The 20,425-nt window shown below is 39.5% G+C and overlaps 1 protein-coding gene and 1 pseudogene across 3 annotated transcripts; one reads left to right on the top strand and one right to left on the bottom strand.

Annotated features, from left to right (window-relative positions):
- Positions 1-56: 56 nt before the first annotated feature.
- LOC139975157 (uncharacterized) lies at positions 57-18,538 on the bottom strand. Of its 3 annotated transcripts, XM_071982812.1 has the most exons (14): positions 18,265-18,538; positions 15,121-15,313; positions 13,481-13,636; positions 13,041-13,092; positions 12,170-12,308; positions 10,487-10,640; positions 10,257-10,323; positions 9,639-9,774; positions 8,679-8,832; positions 7,562-7,608; positions 6,823-7,028; positions 2,396-2,481; positions 1,536-1,661; positions 57-951 (listed from the first exon to the last, which is right to left on the bottom strand). In XM_071982812.1, exons 2-14 carry the CDS (start codon positions 15,301-15,303, stop codon positions 784-786), a joined length of 1,674 nt encoding a protein of 557 aa, XP_071838913.1. In that variant the 5' UTR covers positions 15,304-15,313; positions 18,265-18,538; the 3' UTR covers positions 57-783. The 3 variants fall into 3 exon arrangements, with proteins under 3 accessions (XP_071838913.1, XP_071838915.1, XP_071838914.1); XM_071982814.1 differs by lacking the exons at positions 15,121-15,313; positions 18,265-18,538 and adding an exon at positions 14,271-14,294; XM_071982813.1 differs by lacking the exons at positions 15,121-15,313; positions 18,265-18,538 and adding an exon at positions 14,148-14,208.
- On the top strand, positions 17,241-17,455 carry LOC139975484 (U2 spliceosomal RNA; annotated as a pseudogene).
- Positions 18,539-20,425: the final 1,887 nt, after the last annotated feature.

Here is a 20,425-nt window from a genome sequence, read left to right on the forward strand (position 1 = left end):
GGGCTGGACAATTGTCACCAAATGGGAACACATTTTGTCCTTTTAGCCTTTTTGTGGGGGGGGGGGGGGTAGACACTGATGGCTGATACGGTGTCCGATAGTTTCGAATCCTTTACTTTGCCAAGGCATCGATACCATTAAATATGGTAGATGTAACATTGTAGCTTGGAAAACATACAAGATGAATTATCATGCAAATCAATAGTCATCGATCCACCGAACCAGCTGTTAGCACTAAGCCAAGTGACATGTGGTTGGAAGTATACTATGGTATTTTAACATTGCCTCATATTTTTGTTTCTTTTTGACCCTCGTAATAAAGAGTGACTTTAAAGAGTGCACATGCGCCACCTCCCACACAAAACGACACCCACACAATTGGTTCCATCCCCCTATCCACCACCACACTATCACACTTGGTGTTAAGTTCGTTTGCAGGCACAAGCAGAAAATACTATAAATTGTATATTCTTTGTCATCGAAATGTTTAAGTAGGTACCTTGACTACTGAATATTCAATCACCGCCCTACACCATGACTTTTAAAGAAACCCTGTTTTTTCATTGGTCAAAAAGATCTGGCTTAACTATTTCTTCTGTCAATTACTTTTGCCATGCAATTGCCACATGACATAAAAATAGATATGCAATATCTAGCTAAGTAGCCTATGGTATCATATATAAATATAAATTTCATGCATAATAAAACTTTCTTTAACAAGAGGTTGAAATTTGCCCTGTTGTCCTCGTTTACACATTTATGTACAACAAAAAATATCCTTTGTTATTGAAGCAAACACATTCTCGAAACTGAGGTGTTGGCGTGTTTCACAACGTTACTTCTAAAGATATCCGCTTTGCCAGATCTCTGAAGTAATTTGGATGAGATTGTCAGGTATTCATAGAAGTCGATGGTATCATCCCCATCTTCATCTATTTCCATCATCGCATCCTACATGAAACAAAAACAAAATCAGTTTTGATATTTTCCAAGTTTGAAAACTCCAGACATTTCTGATACGATTTACAGTGGAAGAACTCTCTTATATCATGTATCTCTCACTGTAAAGATCATGAAAATAAAGGATGAAAAAATAACTATATTAGCTTCCTAATTGTTACATTTTGCTGACGGTGTAAATTCTTGATTAGACCATTTGTCGGCTTTCATTACTGTTATATATTGTTGCTGAAATAATGTGTTTATCGTTTGATTTTGTGTCATACGCTATTGTAATTAATTTGAAATATTGAGAGAAAAACAGCGAATTTACAAAACAAGTTTTCATACCAAGATGTTTCAATTTCCAAGTAAAACTATTTGCTTTGAATGTAGAACAGGGTCCGCGATTCTTAAAGGGGTAGGGGAGGGGGAGGCCTTGGTCCACAAAAGGTTCCACAGTACTTAAACATATTTACTGAACGTTGGTCTACCAGTATAGGGGTTCTCTTTATCGTCCAACTTCAACCTATACTTAAATAAAAATAATAATAATAAATAGTAACATATCTGACAGACATTACAGTGAGAATTACCTTAATTTGCTTGGCTGTATAATAATCTCCTACTGTTGATTGCACAGCCCGTACCATCTCACTATAATCAAGAGAACAATCACCATTTGTGTCGTAACGTCTGTAATGTTCCAAGTGTTCTCGAATCTGGAAAGAGATGGAAATGGTAATGTATCGACGTAATGTATCTTCTTATTATCTTGAGGAGCCTCTTTGTCTTTGTCTCCATTGCTGCGTAACTTTGCATTGTGATTTCGTTCGTTTCGTTTGGTGTATTTCTCCCATTAAATCGCAATGAAGTATGCTCCATTTCTTATACATAGTTATAGCAATGGGGCAGCGGGACCAGAAGTAAGATAATTTAACAGATCTTTGCTTTGTTCCTAGTATACCAGATGCTATGCACATCCTCTCGTGGTATCACGAATTCCTCATACCAACTTAAATATAATGTTACCACGTGACTAAATGTCTTAGAGGAATGGGTAGATCCGGAAGGAGGCGGATAAGGTGGTCCCCATTTCGAGTCACTCCCAAGATTAATGTATGTCGTCCAGTTACAGAGTTGTTGACAATTCATATTCATGGACGTTAAATATGAATCTAAGAGACTGACTTCGGTCAGCTTGCGGCTTTGATAAGCCAATGAGGCTTCTTCGCGAGTATCTGCTTGCAGGAGGATCTAAAATACATATCTACATAGTGATCTTAGAGAGGGTGATTCGGGGCGCCATCCAAGTAATGATACCTGTTCTTAGGCTAGTGTAGATCGGCGTATATGTATAGTAGACAGATACTGAGTGAGGTAAACACCAACTGTACATGGTATAGGATGTGACAATGACGTGACAGTTAAAAAACACAAAAAAACTATCGCTCACCTCCATTTCATCCATTTCAGGAAAACATCTGAGGGCGCTTTCAATGTCCAGTTCACCGTTCAGCTGATTAACAAGTTTAGGATTTTCTACAGATGAAGGAATACAATAATTGGAAATAAAGAGAAGTGTTTGTGATAATACCCCAATATCATATAGCATTGGAGAGGGAGAGGGGACGGGGCAGGCCATGCCAAGACAGTTAGAATAGTACTAGTCAGGTGGCTTAGCAACTTTAACGTTACCGGCCGGACAAAAGCACCAAATTTTGCATGGAGTTTCTTTTCGACCTATCTATCACTTTTATCCGTGGAACCCACTTAATCGGTTCCGATTTTTCAAGATGGCGGCCAAAATCCAAGATGGCCGCCAGAAAAAAGAAAATGTCATATATCTGGCTGTTGAAATCAGAAATGAACAAATGAGGGGTCAATTCAGGTGTTTCCGGGGTCACTGAAACATATGATGGTCATGACATGTTGCTTGGGTCACCTATTACCAAGATAGCGGCCAATATAACAGAAAATACACTTGTTGTCACTGTTAAATGTCAGTGGAAGTGTAGACTTGACTTTGAAGATTCTGATTCCTTCTGATTAGTATTGAAAATCCAACCACCAGACAGACTTTTAGTCGATGCAGTGTGAAAATTAGACAAATTTACTATTACGTAATATTTTTGTGACGTCAACGGGGGAAGCAATTAGATAATGCATAATTTACAATTTCAAGAATGGCGAATCTGATTTGAATGAAACGTTACAGAATTTTGAACAATATGTAGATGCAGGCATTCATTGAATTTGAAGTAAACATTAACTTGAACTTTTCATCTATGGAAGAACGAAAAATCAGCAAGTACTGTGTAAACTCAATAGCGACATACATTTCGTTTCCCTCTTGACGTCAACGGACCCGGATATTTAGGTAACACAAAAACGAAATGAGTTTGAAACTCAAACTTTGATATTTGGGGTTATGAAATACACTCTTTTCATCTATGTAAGTTTCAAATCAATCCGCTGCACTTAAAGTGACCTTCAAAAATGTAAGTTAACACTTCCACTGACCTTTAAGTACATACTGAAAGTATTCGAGAATTCTGTGTACAATGTTTCAATACGATGTTTCTTTACCAGACAGTTCACAGTCGATGTACACTATTTGGATGAACATTGCATCGACAAAGAGATGTGCAAGGCAGATTTGCCTTGCTGCATTTGCATGTGTGCTTTTTACGTGCAAAGAAAACGGACACAGACCAAAGGTCAACAGAACCAAAAACAATCCCAGTCTGTATAACAACCACCAAAAACCCAACTGAAACCCCCAAACAGAAATCTCCCACTAACCCACACATGTATATAACGTAGCGTTTAACGTGACGTGAAAAGGACACGGACCCAAAGGCCAACAGAACCAATACAATAAATCACTACAAACCAGCCCCAAAAAGCAAACTGCAAACCACAATGAGTGAACCCCCCCCCCAACCCATATATTATGTAACGACTACACAAACCCCCACACCTAACAACTAACTCACTCCAAATTTCATCCGGGGAACGCCGTCCCGATAGTAGACGACAGGCTTGCGCCAGCGTCTACGAAATTCAGTGTCGGGAAGCCGTGCGTGGTCGGCCTCCATGCGCAACCTATGTCACTTTGCATGAGGGAGACGACAGCCTCGGCCCTCCAGACGTCCCCATCAAAACTAGGCGGCAACTGCTGTTCCAGATGTGTCTCCTGATGATAGCGGCAAACAACAACAGCAAATCCCTAACCTATCTTGGGCACACAGAGGGCAACAAACCATACAATACAAAATCACTACTAATGGCCCACAGTGTGCAACCAATAACACCAATAACGAAGGCGTGAAACCATCATTCCCACACCAACCGGACAAAGGGACACTCCAGCAAAAGGTGTTGCATAGTCTCGATGGCCTCACAGCCCACATGTTGACAAATCCCATCACCTAATCGCCACCTGACTAGGCGAAAATGGTTAGTGATGAGGACTCCATGTGCAATCCTCCATGCCAAGTCCTGGAGACGGCTATCTAGTGACTTACAACACACAGACCGGCACACATCTGGAGTGATGGCGATTTGGCAACCCGACGGGCACACAGGCGCGGGCATTGAACATAACACAAAGGGGGCCACGTTCAGCAGAACATCTGGCCCGCCCTCCTCTTTGATTCTATGAAGTGAGTCACCAATCTGAGTATACATCCCCCGAGGGGCGTGTCGCATTTGGCCGGTTATTGGAAAAGGATCCAGGCCAGTGGTGGCCAAAAAGAAACCCACACCAGAACCTAACAAGAAAGGCAAAGGGAAACGAAGGATTCTCAAACGCAACGAACACACCTTTCAAAGGAAAAGGCGCAGTTTAGATGGTAGGTGGACCGGAGCCAACCGGTCAAGGGGGTCTTTTACAGAACGATCCTTTTGACAAGGTTTGGTTTGCGCTTTCCCCAAATGAAATCAAAAATGATCCTCTCCAATCTCACTAAAGCATGATCCGGTGCAGCGATCACCGTACCAGGATACCAAAGAAGAGGAACAATAAAACGATTAACAACTGTAACCTTTCCAGGGAGGGAGAGCCACCTCCGACTGAATGTGTCGAGCCTTGCCTCCACCTGATCAGCCTTCTCGGCCCAAGTGGTGGCCTCGGGGGCACCATAACCTAGCCAGATGCCATTTACCCTGATCATGACATCTGACCAAGTAGCATCGAACGAGAGGGATTGGCCGCGCCAACCTCCTAAACGCAGCCCTTTGGTCTTGGACTTGCTAAGTCTGGCACCAGTAGCCTCTTGGAAGGTGGCCAAAACCTTCAATAAAGGCTTGAAGGAGGCGAGGTCTGACAAAATACAAGTGACGTCATCGGCATATTGCACGCTTGTAACTCTAGCCCCACCCCGTACATTGAAGGGTCGATAACCTAAGCATCTGTCCAGCGAGGTACTAAGCGTTTTGCTGAAGAGAACATACAACAACGGGGAGAGGGGACAACACCGATGGACTCGAACCTTCGAACCGGGAAGGGACCAGAAGTTAATCCGTTAACAGTGACCATGTTCGTGACGTCCTTATTTAGTAACATGACCCAACGAATAAACACTGAGTTCAATCCAAAGGACTCTAAGGTTCTGAACAGAAAGTCGTGTTCTACCATGTCAAAGGTCTTCTCCTGGTCCAAGGAGACCAGTGCACATGGCAAATCACGAACTTTAACAAACTTGATCAAGTCAAGTTAGCAGAATTGACGTTGTGTTTATGAAGGGTGCACAATCGTACAAAATCTTCCAATGAGTCGGTATTCACATTTGGTCGGTTTTCCCCGAAGTTACCCTATTATATAGTTGACTCAATGTAATCAGTCTTACATGACACTCGTTAGTCCCATATAATAACGGGCTTTGCGACAGTGTCTATCCACGGTCGATCACACCTCAAAGTTCCCCAATAAGTCCTAAGTGGCTTCCTGAGCCAAAGTGACACAATAAGACTACCAGCCAAAACATATAGTCAGGGTGCTAGCCTGGTTTCATTTACACGTTTGAGGACGGAAGGTTTGATGGTCCCAATCAGTAAAGGAAGGGCACATGGGTCTGAGGAATGAATATATATGAAATTTCCTTTTTTTCCCAGGTGGCCATCTTGGATTCTGGCCGCCATCTTGGAAGTGGGTTACCCAAGCAACATGCCATGGCCATCATCTGTTTCAGTGACCCCGGAAACACCTTTATTGACCACTCATTTGTTCATCTCCGATGTTTACAGCCAGATATATGACATTTCCTTTTTCTGGCGGCCATCTTGGATTTTGGTCGCCATCTTGGAAGTGGATTACTCGAGCAACATGCCATGGCCATCATCTGTTTCAGTGACCCCGGAAACATCTGAATGACCCCTCATTTGTTCATCTCCGATATTTACAGCCAGATATATGACATTTCCTTTTTTTCTGGCGGCCATCTTGGATTTTGGCCGCCATCTTGGAAAATCGGAGCCGAACAAGTGGGTTCCACGGATAAAATCAATAGATAGGTCGAAAAGAAACTCCATGCCAAATTTGGTACTTTTGTCCAGCCTGTAACGTTAAGCCTAAAAATTGTTGCTAAGCCACCTGACTATACACATTAAGCTCCATACAGCTAGTCTACTTCCGGTCTTTTTAAGGAATATCTCATTTTCAGGAACTTGAGGATTTCTGTAATTCGTTAAATAATCTTTGCAGTCCTCACAATTTAATATCATCAGTAGTTTGATTTACACTATTAATTCCGTACCAGTTTCGAGACGGTATGGTGATAGGCCAATACATCCATGCATGATGTAAACATTTAGCCTGTTAATGTTTGGGGAACAGTATACTTCGTAATTACTTTCAATACGCTGTCGTGTTATGCTAACCTTTTTGAATTTCTTTAATCTCTTCATTATTTTCTCTCTTGCCAGCGTGTCTTGTAGTTTTTCTTTTCGTAGTTTTCTTGGTCGATTTCGGACTGGAAATGGTGACTTCATTTCTACGGAGGGGTATAGGTGACTTAACTTTGCTGTTCACCACTGAGACGTCGTTCGATATTGAAGTGATATGTCTGTCTACTTGTTGACGTAGACTGAAATTAAATACATGCAAATAAGATCATTGGAAAATTAAATATTAAAAATCATAAAATTAATACATCACAAACGACCAGACCTAGTCCGTACTCGTACTTAAGCATAGTTGCCTGTATTCAGAGCGCTCGTCCCTCATGGACTCAAGACTATCATAGATAGCCTACTATTGGCTAGAATTATGTACTTAATTATGTTACTAAAAAAAGCGTTATACTTGTACTCATGCCAAAGCAAATTCTATTGCTCGAACTCATGCTGTTATACTCATACCACATTGCCTACGACGAAGAAACTGAATCTGTTGCGTGCACAGTACTTTAATGATATGGATGGAACTTCCCCCTGGTGTTAGGTAGCCTATGCGTGAAACTTTATGAAAGGCGTTATCGTCATCAAATTCTTCCCCGACTGAATGTAAGAAGTCCACTAAGAAAACATTTTCCCCGACTTACCACGGAGATGGGAGTCATTCCCAAACCCTTCCCCACCCCAACCCCAATTTGGCAGTATTAAAGTCTTAAAAATTTACCCGATGTTGTTGGACAGTTTTTTATTTCCTGGATGTCCGTCGAGATCCTGCAAAAGAAGAATATAAGACATAACACAAGTATCAGTTTGATTGTTAACCTTAATTGAAATCTGTGACTTAAATTTCTCACGAAAATAAATAATGATTGAATCTCCTTACATTGTTATGCTAACGATATGCCACCCCTCCACCACCACGGACCATGCATTTATAAGATTTAGTAGTCTATTTTCATGCCTTGTATATACTATAGCACAGACATAACGTTGTCGAACTTTGAATGTAAGACACAAAATATGATGCAACTTGATTTACACACCACACCTGTATTATGCAAACGGTTTTATTGTCATTGAGTATTCACGACGTTCTTATTCATTTATGAACACTACTTCAAATATGCTACTCACTTTAGGAGTGTGACATGACATCTGGAAATTCTCTCTACGCTGTATGTCCGTCTATTATTTTCAACAATATTTTGGTTATGTTGCATGTCTGGTCGGCAGGCTCAATTCAACGTGATTCAGCACATCAATGTTGGTACTTTTTTCTCGTCGTGTCTAACGTACGACGCATATATATAGTGCTTACAATTGACATGTTTCCATGTTGTATGAAACCATACTGTGTCAGTTGCACCATAGTTTCATGTCTATGTAGAAAATAATTTGCGATTTAAAGGGGAGGAAAATGTCTGCTAAATAATATAGTAAGAATACCGAAGCGTACCGAGAGACACTTTGCATACCATACCATGTCATACCATAACAAACCATACCATATCACGTCATGCCATACCAAACAACACCATAACATGCCATACCATACCATGGCATACCATATTACGTCATACCATACCACGACACCATAATATGTCATACCATACCATATGACACCATATCATAACATACCACACCATAACATACCATATCATACCATAAAAAAATCATACCATACCACGTCACTAGCATACCACGACACCATGTCATACCATACCAAAACCATATGACACCATACCATACCCAACGTATAAACTCCATACATGTCCACTAATATGTCCTTAGAACCCTTTGAACTATGAGACAACCATTCACCAGTTGGCGTATTCTCCTACCTCACTTAAAGCGATATAATGTAAAGGCAGGTCTGCTTTGGTGATCTCCAATCGGCCCTCTACAGCCCCACGGTATATTGCATCTAATATCGTGTTCATCTTTGTTATATCTTCCTCGCGGAATTCACCGTCTTGCCTTCTTTCAACTATGACACTGTAGATAGTAAGTGAGGGTAGGTATGTATGACTTTCAGCTATTTCACTATAAACTACTTCTGGTATTTGGTTTACCACGTATGGTGATTTAACCAAACCTAGATTGCCTACCGTACTATGTACACGTAGCAGTATTGTTATTCACATTGTATGCAGTTACCGTCGGTGTGAAATGCTGGATTTATCATTTTCCCACCACCAGTTTACCCACCAATTTCACCAAACTGGCTAGAATTCTACAGGAATACAAGTACCGTGTTTCTTTCTTCTTATTTGAAGAATATTGCAGCAATTTGTGAAATTGGTTAGCCCGTCAACGAAATCATACAATACACTTCAGGACGTTAGCATGTGTGGATCAAAGGTCTCCCTCCCCCACCCTCAATATAAATGTACCTCAGAAATGCACCATTTCATGTCAAACACTTCAATAAGTTTATGGAGGAGAACCACAAGACCCCTACATCGGAACCGGCTTCAACAACCACAGGGCCACAACCCTTCCTTTTTAAAATCCTGGATCCGCCCTTGCATGGGGGGGGGGGCGTTTGGGACTTCTTTCTTAAGAACTCATAATGCTTACTTTTGTAGCCACTTGAAGCCCTAGCTTTAAAATCGAACATAAAATAAATTTGTGTGGGGTATGTATTTAGCTGTAGGCCTACTTTACGTCTGAGAAGTAAAAAGCTATATAATATTCATATATTTAGATGCCATTTTGTGTATATAGGCCTGCTCTGGAAAGAAATATCATTGGCGTTAACAGGTAGTACATGCAGTAAGGTATACATAATTATAACCCACCTGAAGTCTGTCCGGACTCCTTTAACGCATCCAACTATAAGTCTCTGCTGTACTAAAAGTTCATTAGTTGCTTTCTTCAAATCCCTTTCCGCCATGTAAAGTTTTCGTTTCAAATCTTCCACGTGTCTTTGATTATCTAGTTTAAAGAGGAAACCGGATGTGATTTGTGATAGTAACTTAATTTGGAAGTAATATACGACATGAACAATAAATCTCAGAAATATTTTGCCGATTTTGCTCCAGAAGAGTAAGGACGTGACAAATATAGCTGCGGCACGTCAATGCAGCTTTCCTTGTTCATTTATCAATAATTTCTATATAATATAATACAAATTGCCAATTATCCAATTATTATTATTTTATAGGAAATATCCATAGGAATTTTTTTCTTTGTGAAGGATACATGTGTAGGAAACATGTTTTTTTATTCATATAAATGTACTTTCTATCCTTACTTAACTGGGATCATCGTGTGCATTTGTTTAATGTTCGATGAAATATGCATCAACCTCTGATACAGAGTTGTTCTAAAAGTAGGCCTAATAAGTACGAAAAGTGAATGTAATTCAAATTTGCATATACCAGTATGTGCTATTTGACAAAATAATTTATACGTACCATCCTTTGATGTCTTCTGATTTATGTCAGTTTTAAGTTTCTCCATTTTAGATTTATCTTCAATTTCCTGTTGAGAATTAAATTAACAAGTGAAAAAGGGTTTAATTTACATGTTCCATCCTTCAATACAAATACAAATGGAATTACCCGGAATGGAGTATTTAATTGGTTTCATAATTCCACATCTATATATGTATAATTTTATCTCAGGGAACATTTCTGTAACTTACCTTGACCCTGGTCAGTAATCGTTCCTTCATGTCTTCGTGAGTTTTCTTTAACTCCTCCAACTCTTTCTCCAATTCCTGCTCCCGTTTGGCTGACGTCTCAAGAATACGGTTCCTTTCCTTTTCCCAGAGTTGAAGTACTGATCCCCTTTGTAACCTAATCGATAAGTTCAGAGAAACAAGTCAATGTCAAATGAGACAAGGGACTTTTAAACTAGTCACCGCAGGCGCGTAGCGAGGAATTTGCCAAGCGAGGGGCAAATCCTGTAGGCAAACTATCTAAGCGTAGCGCCACTATGTGTTGGCCGAAAATGCCTCCCAGATCGCTGGAAATGGCCCTTGTAAGTTGCATCTAAGCATTTTCTATTTTGAAATTACTAGCGATATCTTAAAAAATTTAAAAAAATGCTCAAGGAGGGGGCGGTCGCCCCCTTCGCCCCTCCCCTTGGCTACGCACCTGTGTCACCGCAATACTTTATGTACTCCCATCTATATTTATAGTAAAGTGCAATTGATAAAGTATGGCCCTTTTACAATGACGTGTATAGTTACCCCATTCCCACACACCCCCATCCTACGCCATTCCCACACCCCATCCAACCCCCTTTCATCAAAGACAAGAAATAACGACGGCAGTCTATACTCCATAGCAACGTGGCCACTGGCTTGTTAAGGATCGGTGTAGATTATCCAAGCGTGGATGATAACAATTTTTTTACAGATTTCTTATAGTAAAACTTTGATTAAAGACTTTCAAGTTGTGATCTAATTATAGGCAGAATTGTTTTTCAAAGTTAAGATGTTTATTAATAACTAACACTTGATATGTAAATCCCTCCCTCACAACCATCTCAAGGGCCACCACGCCCATAATTCTTGTGTGAAATGCTGGATTTATCATTTTCCCACCATCAGTTTACCCACCAATTTCACCAAACTGGCTAGAATCCTACAGGATAACAAGCACCGTGTATCTTTCTTCTTATTTGAAGAATATTGCAGCATTTTGTGGAATTGGTTAGCCCGTCAACCATACAATACACTTCAGGACATTAGCATGTATGCCAGATCAAAGGTCTCCCTCCCCACCCTCAATATAAATATACCTCAGAGATGTACATAATTCGTTCTCGTTTGATACGTTTACAACCGTTCACTGAGCCCGTTAATATCGTCTATGTAGGTTGTATAGTATGTATAATAATGTGGATAACCTAGACGCAAGAGAATAATGGCAATCTAGATAGCAGCCCTACACATCTGATATGTGTGCACGTGGGACGGGCAGGGGAGGGGAGTATATGCGTAAGTGAGTCTATGCGTAAGTGAGTAGTCTATGCGTTAGTGATCAAATATTAACTTTACGTCCATGAAATTTATTTATATGAGGTGGAAATGCAAAGACTCATATAAGCTGTGCATTGTCCTCACCTTTAGTGTTAATCGACAACATATAAATGATTTATAAATGATTAATACAAGTACAGCATCAATACAAGATACACCCTTCTTATAAGCAAAACTGACACTTGTCCCAAAATTGCTTAACATTCTGCATTAGCCGATATAGAAGGAGCTTTTACATACTATTAAAAGCAATACTTGCTAGATTAATTGGTCGAAAATTGTTTGCACTAAATGGATTCTTTACCTTCGGGACAGGATAAAATAAGATGATGAACTTACTCTGCAATGGTATCTTGTTTTTCTTTTAGTCTTTGCTGTAGAAATGATGCAGAGTGTCTCCCTGATTCATCTTCTCCCGAATTCTCTTGAAGTTCCCATTTCAGCTCCATCTTCTCTTGCCTCTCTTCGTATAGTTGTTCTATTGATCAATAAAAAAAGGAATCACTGTAACATTAATGACTGAATCGAAAGCGGAAACCAACAACTCAGTTCCGATGAACTGTGTTTACTATATCAGGCGCTCGCTGATCCAGGGGTGTGGGATGTTCCTAAATGACATAGTCTCTAAAATTCTGAAAGAAATGTGCATCGCACAAGTTTCAAATGGGTAAGTCTTTCCATGCTGGTATGTGTACAGGCCCATTGGTCATGTTATTTATACCTGCGATATACATTGACTGAAAAGCTCCCAAAGTTATGTCTCTCAGTCGAATGAATGCGATAATTGACATAGTTTAGTTTTTATGTAAAAATGTATCACACTTTTTATGAGGATATGAGATTTTCTTTTATGGTTTTTCTTGATTATGAAAGTACATTATTATGATTCATTTATAAATAAAACATATCACAACTGGGCGATTATTGTTGGTATATTTACTTTTAAAAAATTGACGTGAGGAGCCAGCCCTCTTTTGGTGTACGCAGGAACTTATTCTGATCGAGTGATCAAACACGTACATTCCATCTAAAACTTTACATTCGGAATAATGATCGTCGTGGACTCATGGATGACCAACGTGTCACCTATTAATAGTGGTTACAGCTTCTTCCTACATAGTTAGAACTTAGTTTGATGATTTAGTGCGTTGGTATATTAAAGTGTTAAAGTCAATGATGGAGAAATAACTAACAGTCTGCTACAACTTACCTTGAATGGATGCAAGTTCTGCTCGCATCTTATTATCTGTGGTTGTTCGAACCTGTCGATATAAGTAACAAGAGTGTCATGCCCAGAAAAACGTTACATCTATACATATTATAAAGAAATGCACGTGTACTATAAAAGAAAATATTATGAGACAAAGGCAAAGAAATAAGATATGATTAATAATTGACAAGTAAAGAGTATCGCTTTAGAAAATACATGTATTGGAATATATGTGTATATGTATAATATATATAGCATCAGTATTATCGTTAGAGTAAGGAAAGGCACGCATGTATGTTCATATGTATATGGGACATGGCTATGACTATGTATATTGTTAAAACTAGACATTACTTTCCGACGAAATGTGTTACATGGTGACCATATTGGCGTCCCATATGTTTGAGTTTTAGTCACCGAAAACCACTCATGAGACTCACCTTTAGGCTCTCCTCCAAACCAACCTTGATCTCATCGAGAACTTTGACGAACTCCAACAAAATTTGTGAAACGGTTTTGTCATTTTGAGGGTCATTCGTTTCGTCCGATGTCTTCTCGATAAATTCTTCTTTTAACCTTCCCCAAGACTCTCGTTCCTGTAAATGAGAATAGACCATTATCCATCTTATTTTCCCCGTGCCCCTGCAAGTTACTCAAAGCCCGGGCGCTGTGGACCTCTTGTCAGGCCTAAAAGCAGTTAATCTTCCTCAGTGACGGCAAAATTTAGCAAGTAAACTTTCGATTGCACGTGCCATTGACATATGTACCTTTCTCTATTGAAGAATAAGTGCACAGTATCATCATATTGGATTAACTAATATGGCTAATTACTGGTTTTAATCAACTCTTTGAGTGAAGTAGCTCTTCATGTATGACATTGGCACAACAGAGTGAGTGCGGTGGAAAGTGCACATATTTATGCATTGATATATAAATATCTACGGTTATGAAACAAAAATAGCTTTTTTTAATCAATTCCGATGTATAAATAATGCGGGGAGTGACCAATAACTGCAGAAGAAATTTCGAGTCAATTTCTTGTTTCTGCTCCGAGTCAAGGCCTGTGAACAGTAAATATCTACTTTGGATGTATAGGTATAGTGTAACCATGACGAGATTGGGATGTGAGTGTCCCATAATGTCCTCGAAGTGTAACACTCAACACGGTATAGGCCGTATACTCTCGTTTATTTACTATAGTACAAGATAAGTAAAATATCGAATCCTAACCATTTACTTTCACCGACACTGTGTCTTCTTTATCTCAAACCTTAACACTGCTCAGGTATATATATCATACATTCCAAACCGATCTCAACTACAAAAGGGACGATGTGTGAGGTATTTACAATTAACATAAAATACAAAGGCAATTAGGCATTTTGGGTTTCTGCAAATGTGGCAAGGATTACGCAATAATCATTGGGATCTGTATGCAACACAAATTTACTGATTGAAGCTAAACTGGATTAGACGCTAAAGTCGTTTCGTTGTAATTGAGTTATTTTAATGACAACCCGGGCTGTCTATAGGTTAGACCATGGAGGTTTTACCTCCATGGTTAGACGGTAATATGATTTGGTTTGGTAGGTAACTGGTTTCCTGCATCGGCAACGATGATAGTGCCGGTAGGTGCACCTACCTGCCTGTGTCTAGGCTGTATACATTACATAGCAGGTTGTATATTGTAAGCTATAACCTGAGAGTTGCTTATAGATAGGGAACCGGTTTTCTAGTATGGTAGCGGTGTGGGTATGCGGTTAATTGTGTAATCTATAAAGTAGGAAACCAGTGTGTGTGTTGTACGGTGTAACCGGTGTAACCGGTGAAGTTTTAAATCAAGTATAACCGCGTAAACTACACATGGGAAGGTAACCGGTTGCCTGCGTATAGGTATTCTGGTCAGGAAACCGATTGTTTGGGTAAGAAACCGGTTCGTTCTGTAACTCCATGTCATTTCTAGAGGTAAGTCACCGGCAGGTACGTCTGGTTGCCTGGGCGATATATGATAACCCCTAAACGTAACGGATAAAGACTTCTGGTGATTTGTAGAGTTTCCCTAACTAATGTATACACTTACCACTCTTTGTAGGCTTTCATAGTAGTCGGATAGTTTTGTGGCATTGCCCTCATTATCTGTACAATTCTCCACACAAAGTACCCCATGCACAATGTCCAGCACTTTGTTGATGCCGGACTTCAGGTCCCGCAGGCGGTCCCTGTGATACAGGAGGGCTTGGTGGTCCTGATTCACCTCAGTCATTTTCGGAAACCTGTATAAAAAATATATATTCCTCAAAAAGTTATCATTGCTGTTTGTTTGGAACCCCAAAGTGAATATCATATAAATAGACGTCATCAAGGGCGTAGGAACCGGGGGGCTGTGGGGCGCCAGCCCCCCCCCCAGTGAAAAATATGAGGGGGCGGAAGAATATTCCGCCCCCCCCCCCCCGCTTCGCAAGTCAGAAAACCCCTTTTTCATTTCCAAATGAGAAAGAAATCTCATTAGGAGCACCAAATTGCATCTAAGGCCAGGTGAAAATGCAAAATTATTTACAAAATGGAGTGGGTGTTGAAGTGTGCTATATTGCACCAAAATGCATCTGAGGCCACCTGGAAATGCAAAACATTCCAAAGGGGAGGGGGACCCTTAGACCCATCCCCCAGGCCGACCGTCAGTCTTCAGCCCCCCCCCCCCACTCAAAAGTACCTTCCTACGCCACTGGACGCCATTACATTATGTCTAGTCCCCTTAAATTTCCTATTACAAATGTATACATACAACAGTATACCGTACTCACCCAAAGAGGAAATTTAAGTGTATACTGCTTGATTTATCATGTTCATGCCTTTACCATTCTCATCACGTTTTCAAAATTCATCCTCTCTTTATTACCCAAGGCATCAAAACAGCAACGGAAGTACAATTGTAACGTGTTTTTTTTTGTGCGTCTCTCAAGATTCCTAATATGTGTATAGGCCTAATGTACAATATCGTTTTTTGCTTTTGGTACCCGAACATGTGAAGTAGCTTATTTATGTGTCAAAATGGTGGCCTCATTGGGTAAAAGGTCACGTTAATGAGAGGACTTCCGGTTAATAAACTAGCACATGAGTCTTCTCCTCTCCCTCCCCCCCCCCCCACCCTATACAAAGCTTCCCGGTCCTTCTCAAGCTCCCGGAATATTTATTCCACCTTTCCACCTCGATACATTTGTCACTCCCCCAAAACAAAACAAATCATTCTTTTTTAGAGAGAAATCACTAAAGTAGCTTATTAATAGTAATGTTTAGTTTACTGAAGTTGAGTCGAAAACGAAAGATCAGGTGTGACACACAATCCTCATCCAGAGACCTAGTGAGTAAACCTGTTGCGCGAATCCTCTTACAATACTAGCCTATAGGTTTTAAATCATTCTTAATTAAATGAAACTAATCTTTCAAGACGGCTCGTCCGTTCTGGACGAACAATTCCATTCATCATTCCAATCACGGCCGAATTATAAGGTAATTACCTGAGTCTATTCAGTACAACGTATAACTACCAAAACAACTACAGGTTTAGGTTATTCACCAAACACTAATTACCAGGAACAACACAAACTCTTCCCACTCAAATAGAAAGATCTATCTTGTTATCGGAATATCGAGCATAGGTCACGTATACCTAAGGCCTTCAGCATTAATTACTACATGACGTTGCATATTGTACAATTTGGGCGAAGTATAAGCTAATTTATTAGAAGCAAAATGGAATATGTTCAACTGTTGAAATTTAAACTGACTGGTGTTGCTTATAGGTAATTATGAATGTTAAAATGCTACTTCGGAACCTCTGTGACAATCCTATAGTTTAAGAATAACTATTGATATCAATGAAAGTTAACACTATATTACCATACATTACAATATATTAACAGACAATGTTTTATGTTAACTATATATTAACATACAGTATTGCAAGTAGCCTACTTTCTCAGCCCTCGATAAAAAAAAACAATTCAAAAACTCGTATTGTGACACAGATTAAAAGATTTTCGAAAATCGTGGTATTTCGTTGGTGACCATCCTTATATGTTTATAATGGGCCAATCCTTCCAACACGATACGATGTTACTTTATTATTAGGCCTATACCTTACTTATACTTTAACCGACATAATGTGTGATATCTATTCCCTTTCTATGGGACTCGGGATATTTCGCTTCTCGGCCTTTTTGCTAAGATCATGTGTAGTATCTGTTCCCTTTCGGGGGGAATCGTGATACACACCTGACGATGATCACTCTGTCACAGTCTTGATGCAAGGGGACTGGTTTCAGAGCGCATCAGTCGTTCGGTTGTTTGGTTTTCGTGCCCAGGTTCTTGCCTGGGTGACTTGGTAACACCGTCATATGATGGCACGGCGACAGTCTCAATGTTAGGGGACTGGGGTTCAAAGTAGATCAAGTTGTTTGGGTTTCATACCCATGCTTTATCTGAACAGTTCTTTTTATACTGCAAATTACTGTCAAAGTACGAGTATAGCCTATACACTCACATGAGTACCCTCTGACGTAAGTACAAATTGCTCGATCCGAGTACAATGTTTTTAGCGCGGGTATGCGTGTAGGTCTACTTCATCTCACACTAGTATTTCAACTATAGATTTCCAATTAAGAAGTACAAATATGACTAGAATGCACGCGGCTTTTTTCAAAGTTTGTTTATACTTAAACAGTAGCGACGCACCAGACCCAACCATTGAACAGACTCAACATAGAGAGAGAGAAGTGGAGAGAGAAAGAGGTGGAGAGAGAGGTGGAGGTAGTGAGAGGCACAAGACATAGAGTTGTCAGGCTCAAACACAGGAAAGGAAAAATGAACAAAATGAATGAGTAATTTATTCGTACACAGTTACTTATAATTAAAACAATATTACATGATTGGAATTCTTAACAATTAAAAGTAATTACAAAAGAAGTCTTCTGGCAACAATTCTGCCTGGTAGACCCTAACTTGATGATTGAATAAGAACTTAACTACAGCGTAGTACAATGGAAACAAAAGTGACATTGAATATATTGGCGTCAACGCGTGAACTATTAAAAAGGTGAAAATATTAGACTAGAACAGCAGAAAACCGTCCGTTTGAAGTTTGAATGCCAACTGTACATGTATACAGGAATATGAGTATCAGTGTGTACTCACTACAAATCTGTTAAATCATTGGTGTGTAATTTACCTGAAACTCAGGAAAAGTCGAGAATTCTTCACTAAAACTTCACAATGATGTTCGTCGCTGGATGTTCCTTTCAAATGATAAAAACAGAGGCCCTGGGGAAAGCTTAATCTGTTGAACTTTAAAATATTATAAGGTTGCTGAGGTATCTGTCACGTTTGAATATATTTATCATAAAATGTAGCCTTATTCCATGATTATTTCCCGGTGAATGAATTTACGCCATGACTTTTTCACTTTGGTTCTACACCGAGCATCATTATATCTACTCAGAATAACAAGACACGGTTGCTATAGGTTAAATCTGTAGACAGAATGCTTTGTGGTCATATCTTAAGTCGAATCGATGTGAAGAGTCGATTTTACTTTTGTGTTTCTTGTTGGTCACAATGTCACCAATAATAGGATAACAGGACTAGGAGCGATGAGTGGTTGTTTATTGATTTTCATCTGATGTCAATGGTCGCCATTTTAAGGTGTCGAGCTTAATGTACCCTAATCCTTAAGACTCGATGTCACAATTTAGTGTTATAGCAGCAGAACAGTTTTGGAATTCAGCCAGTCTTGTGAAAGTAATAAACTGTTAGAGACGTACCGCAATTCACAATGATAATGCAGTGTGATTAATCTGACATAATTATTCAAATTTGGTCAAGTTTGGGTTCAAATGTAATCAGTTTATTATTAATGACAAGATGATGCCCTTATCCAAGTCTCATTTTATAATTATCCTACGTAACATTTGAATTTCTTTTCTTTCCTCTTTCCCTCCTACCACCCCCCCCCCTCAAACCCCACCCCTCCCTTCAATACACACAACTCCACATCGACGATCATGTTCCTAAAACGTCCAATGAAATTTCACTTATTCAATCAGATGTTCACTAGAAGTATTTAATTAGTAAAATTTAATCTGAAAGTTATTTAATTGTGAAAGATGAAATCAGACGCTTAGTCAACCGACTGCTTCAGTTCAAGATCTGATTCATCACGTGACGTCAACACGACCTGTGCAACTAGTCTCTTCCAAACAAAATTGCTCTTTGATGCGTTTAACAAAACGTCTCCAATAATTTTCCTATCTTTGAAGTTATCAGGTTTGTTCTGGTACCTTGTTGGAATCGAGGATTTTGTACGAACCAGGAGCCGGATGTAACTATAGTGTTATTTAAACATCAGCTTCACTAACATTGAATGCTTCTGCTGAATATTAATTATATTCGACAGTGACGGACGTCTGAGCATACTTTACCGATAATCAATTCCTTGGAAGGCTAAATAACAACATGGTTATTGCGTAACTTCCTTCCATCTTCGATTTGCTCAAAATAAATAATTTACTGTCAGGATGTAAATTAGTTGATAGACTCGATTTATGATGACGATGAAACTATGATATCCCGTACGATGTACCATGAAAAGTTTGAATAGCATGGCATCATTTACTCTTTTTTCCTTCTTCTTCTTCTCCCCCTTCTTTTCTTCTCTCAAATTTTAGTCTCAGACGAAAACAGATCGATAGGAAAATCTGCCTCTGTTGATCAGATCAAGCGAGGACGATTAAATAACAGTAATCTGCAGTCTGTCCCACTTGGCACAGAGCTTGAGAGCCCAAACCGACAGGAATCACGTTTGATATCTCAGTGTTCCTTTAGGCTTTTCGAATACAGTTTATAAGTTTCACGAGTTCGATTCTTTCGGCTAGAAAACATTTATATTGAGTTACACTCAATAATTTGATAAAGCCGAAGATTACCAGGGAATACAAGAAAGTCGGAGCCTGGGTGGAGAGGTCAGACGGAGGGGGGGGGGGGGTGTGTAGGAGGATATGAGCACTCTCGTGAAGTTGTAGGCAGTAAACAGTTTATTTTGTATTTTTGCAAAACTTGGTTCCCATCAATTAAAACGACTGGACACACAAACCTTTCGGTCAGTTCCTCAGATGCAACGCAAAACCTTATCGGAAATTAAGAGTTAAATGGTAGCCATAACAGTCGTTTAGAGTGTATACATCACAAATAGTGTTGAATTTATTCCAGTGTGCTCTGTTATTCATATGAAGTCAAATGAACATGTATGGGTTGAGTTACTAGAATTTTTGAAACATTGGATTAACATTGGGCCTAACGTTAACATTGGATGAACGTTAGGTCTAACATTAACA

This window comes from Apostichopus japonicus, chromosome 10 (assembly GCF_037975245.1).
Source record: "Apostichopus japonicus isolate 1M-3 chromosome 10, ASM3797524v1, whole genome shotgun sequence".
In the NCBI taxonomy this organism is placed as follows: Eukaryota; Metazoa; Echinodermata; class Holothuroidea; order Aspidochirotida; family Stichopodidae; genus Apostichopus; species Apostichopus japonicus.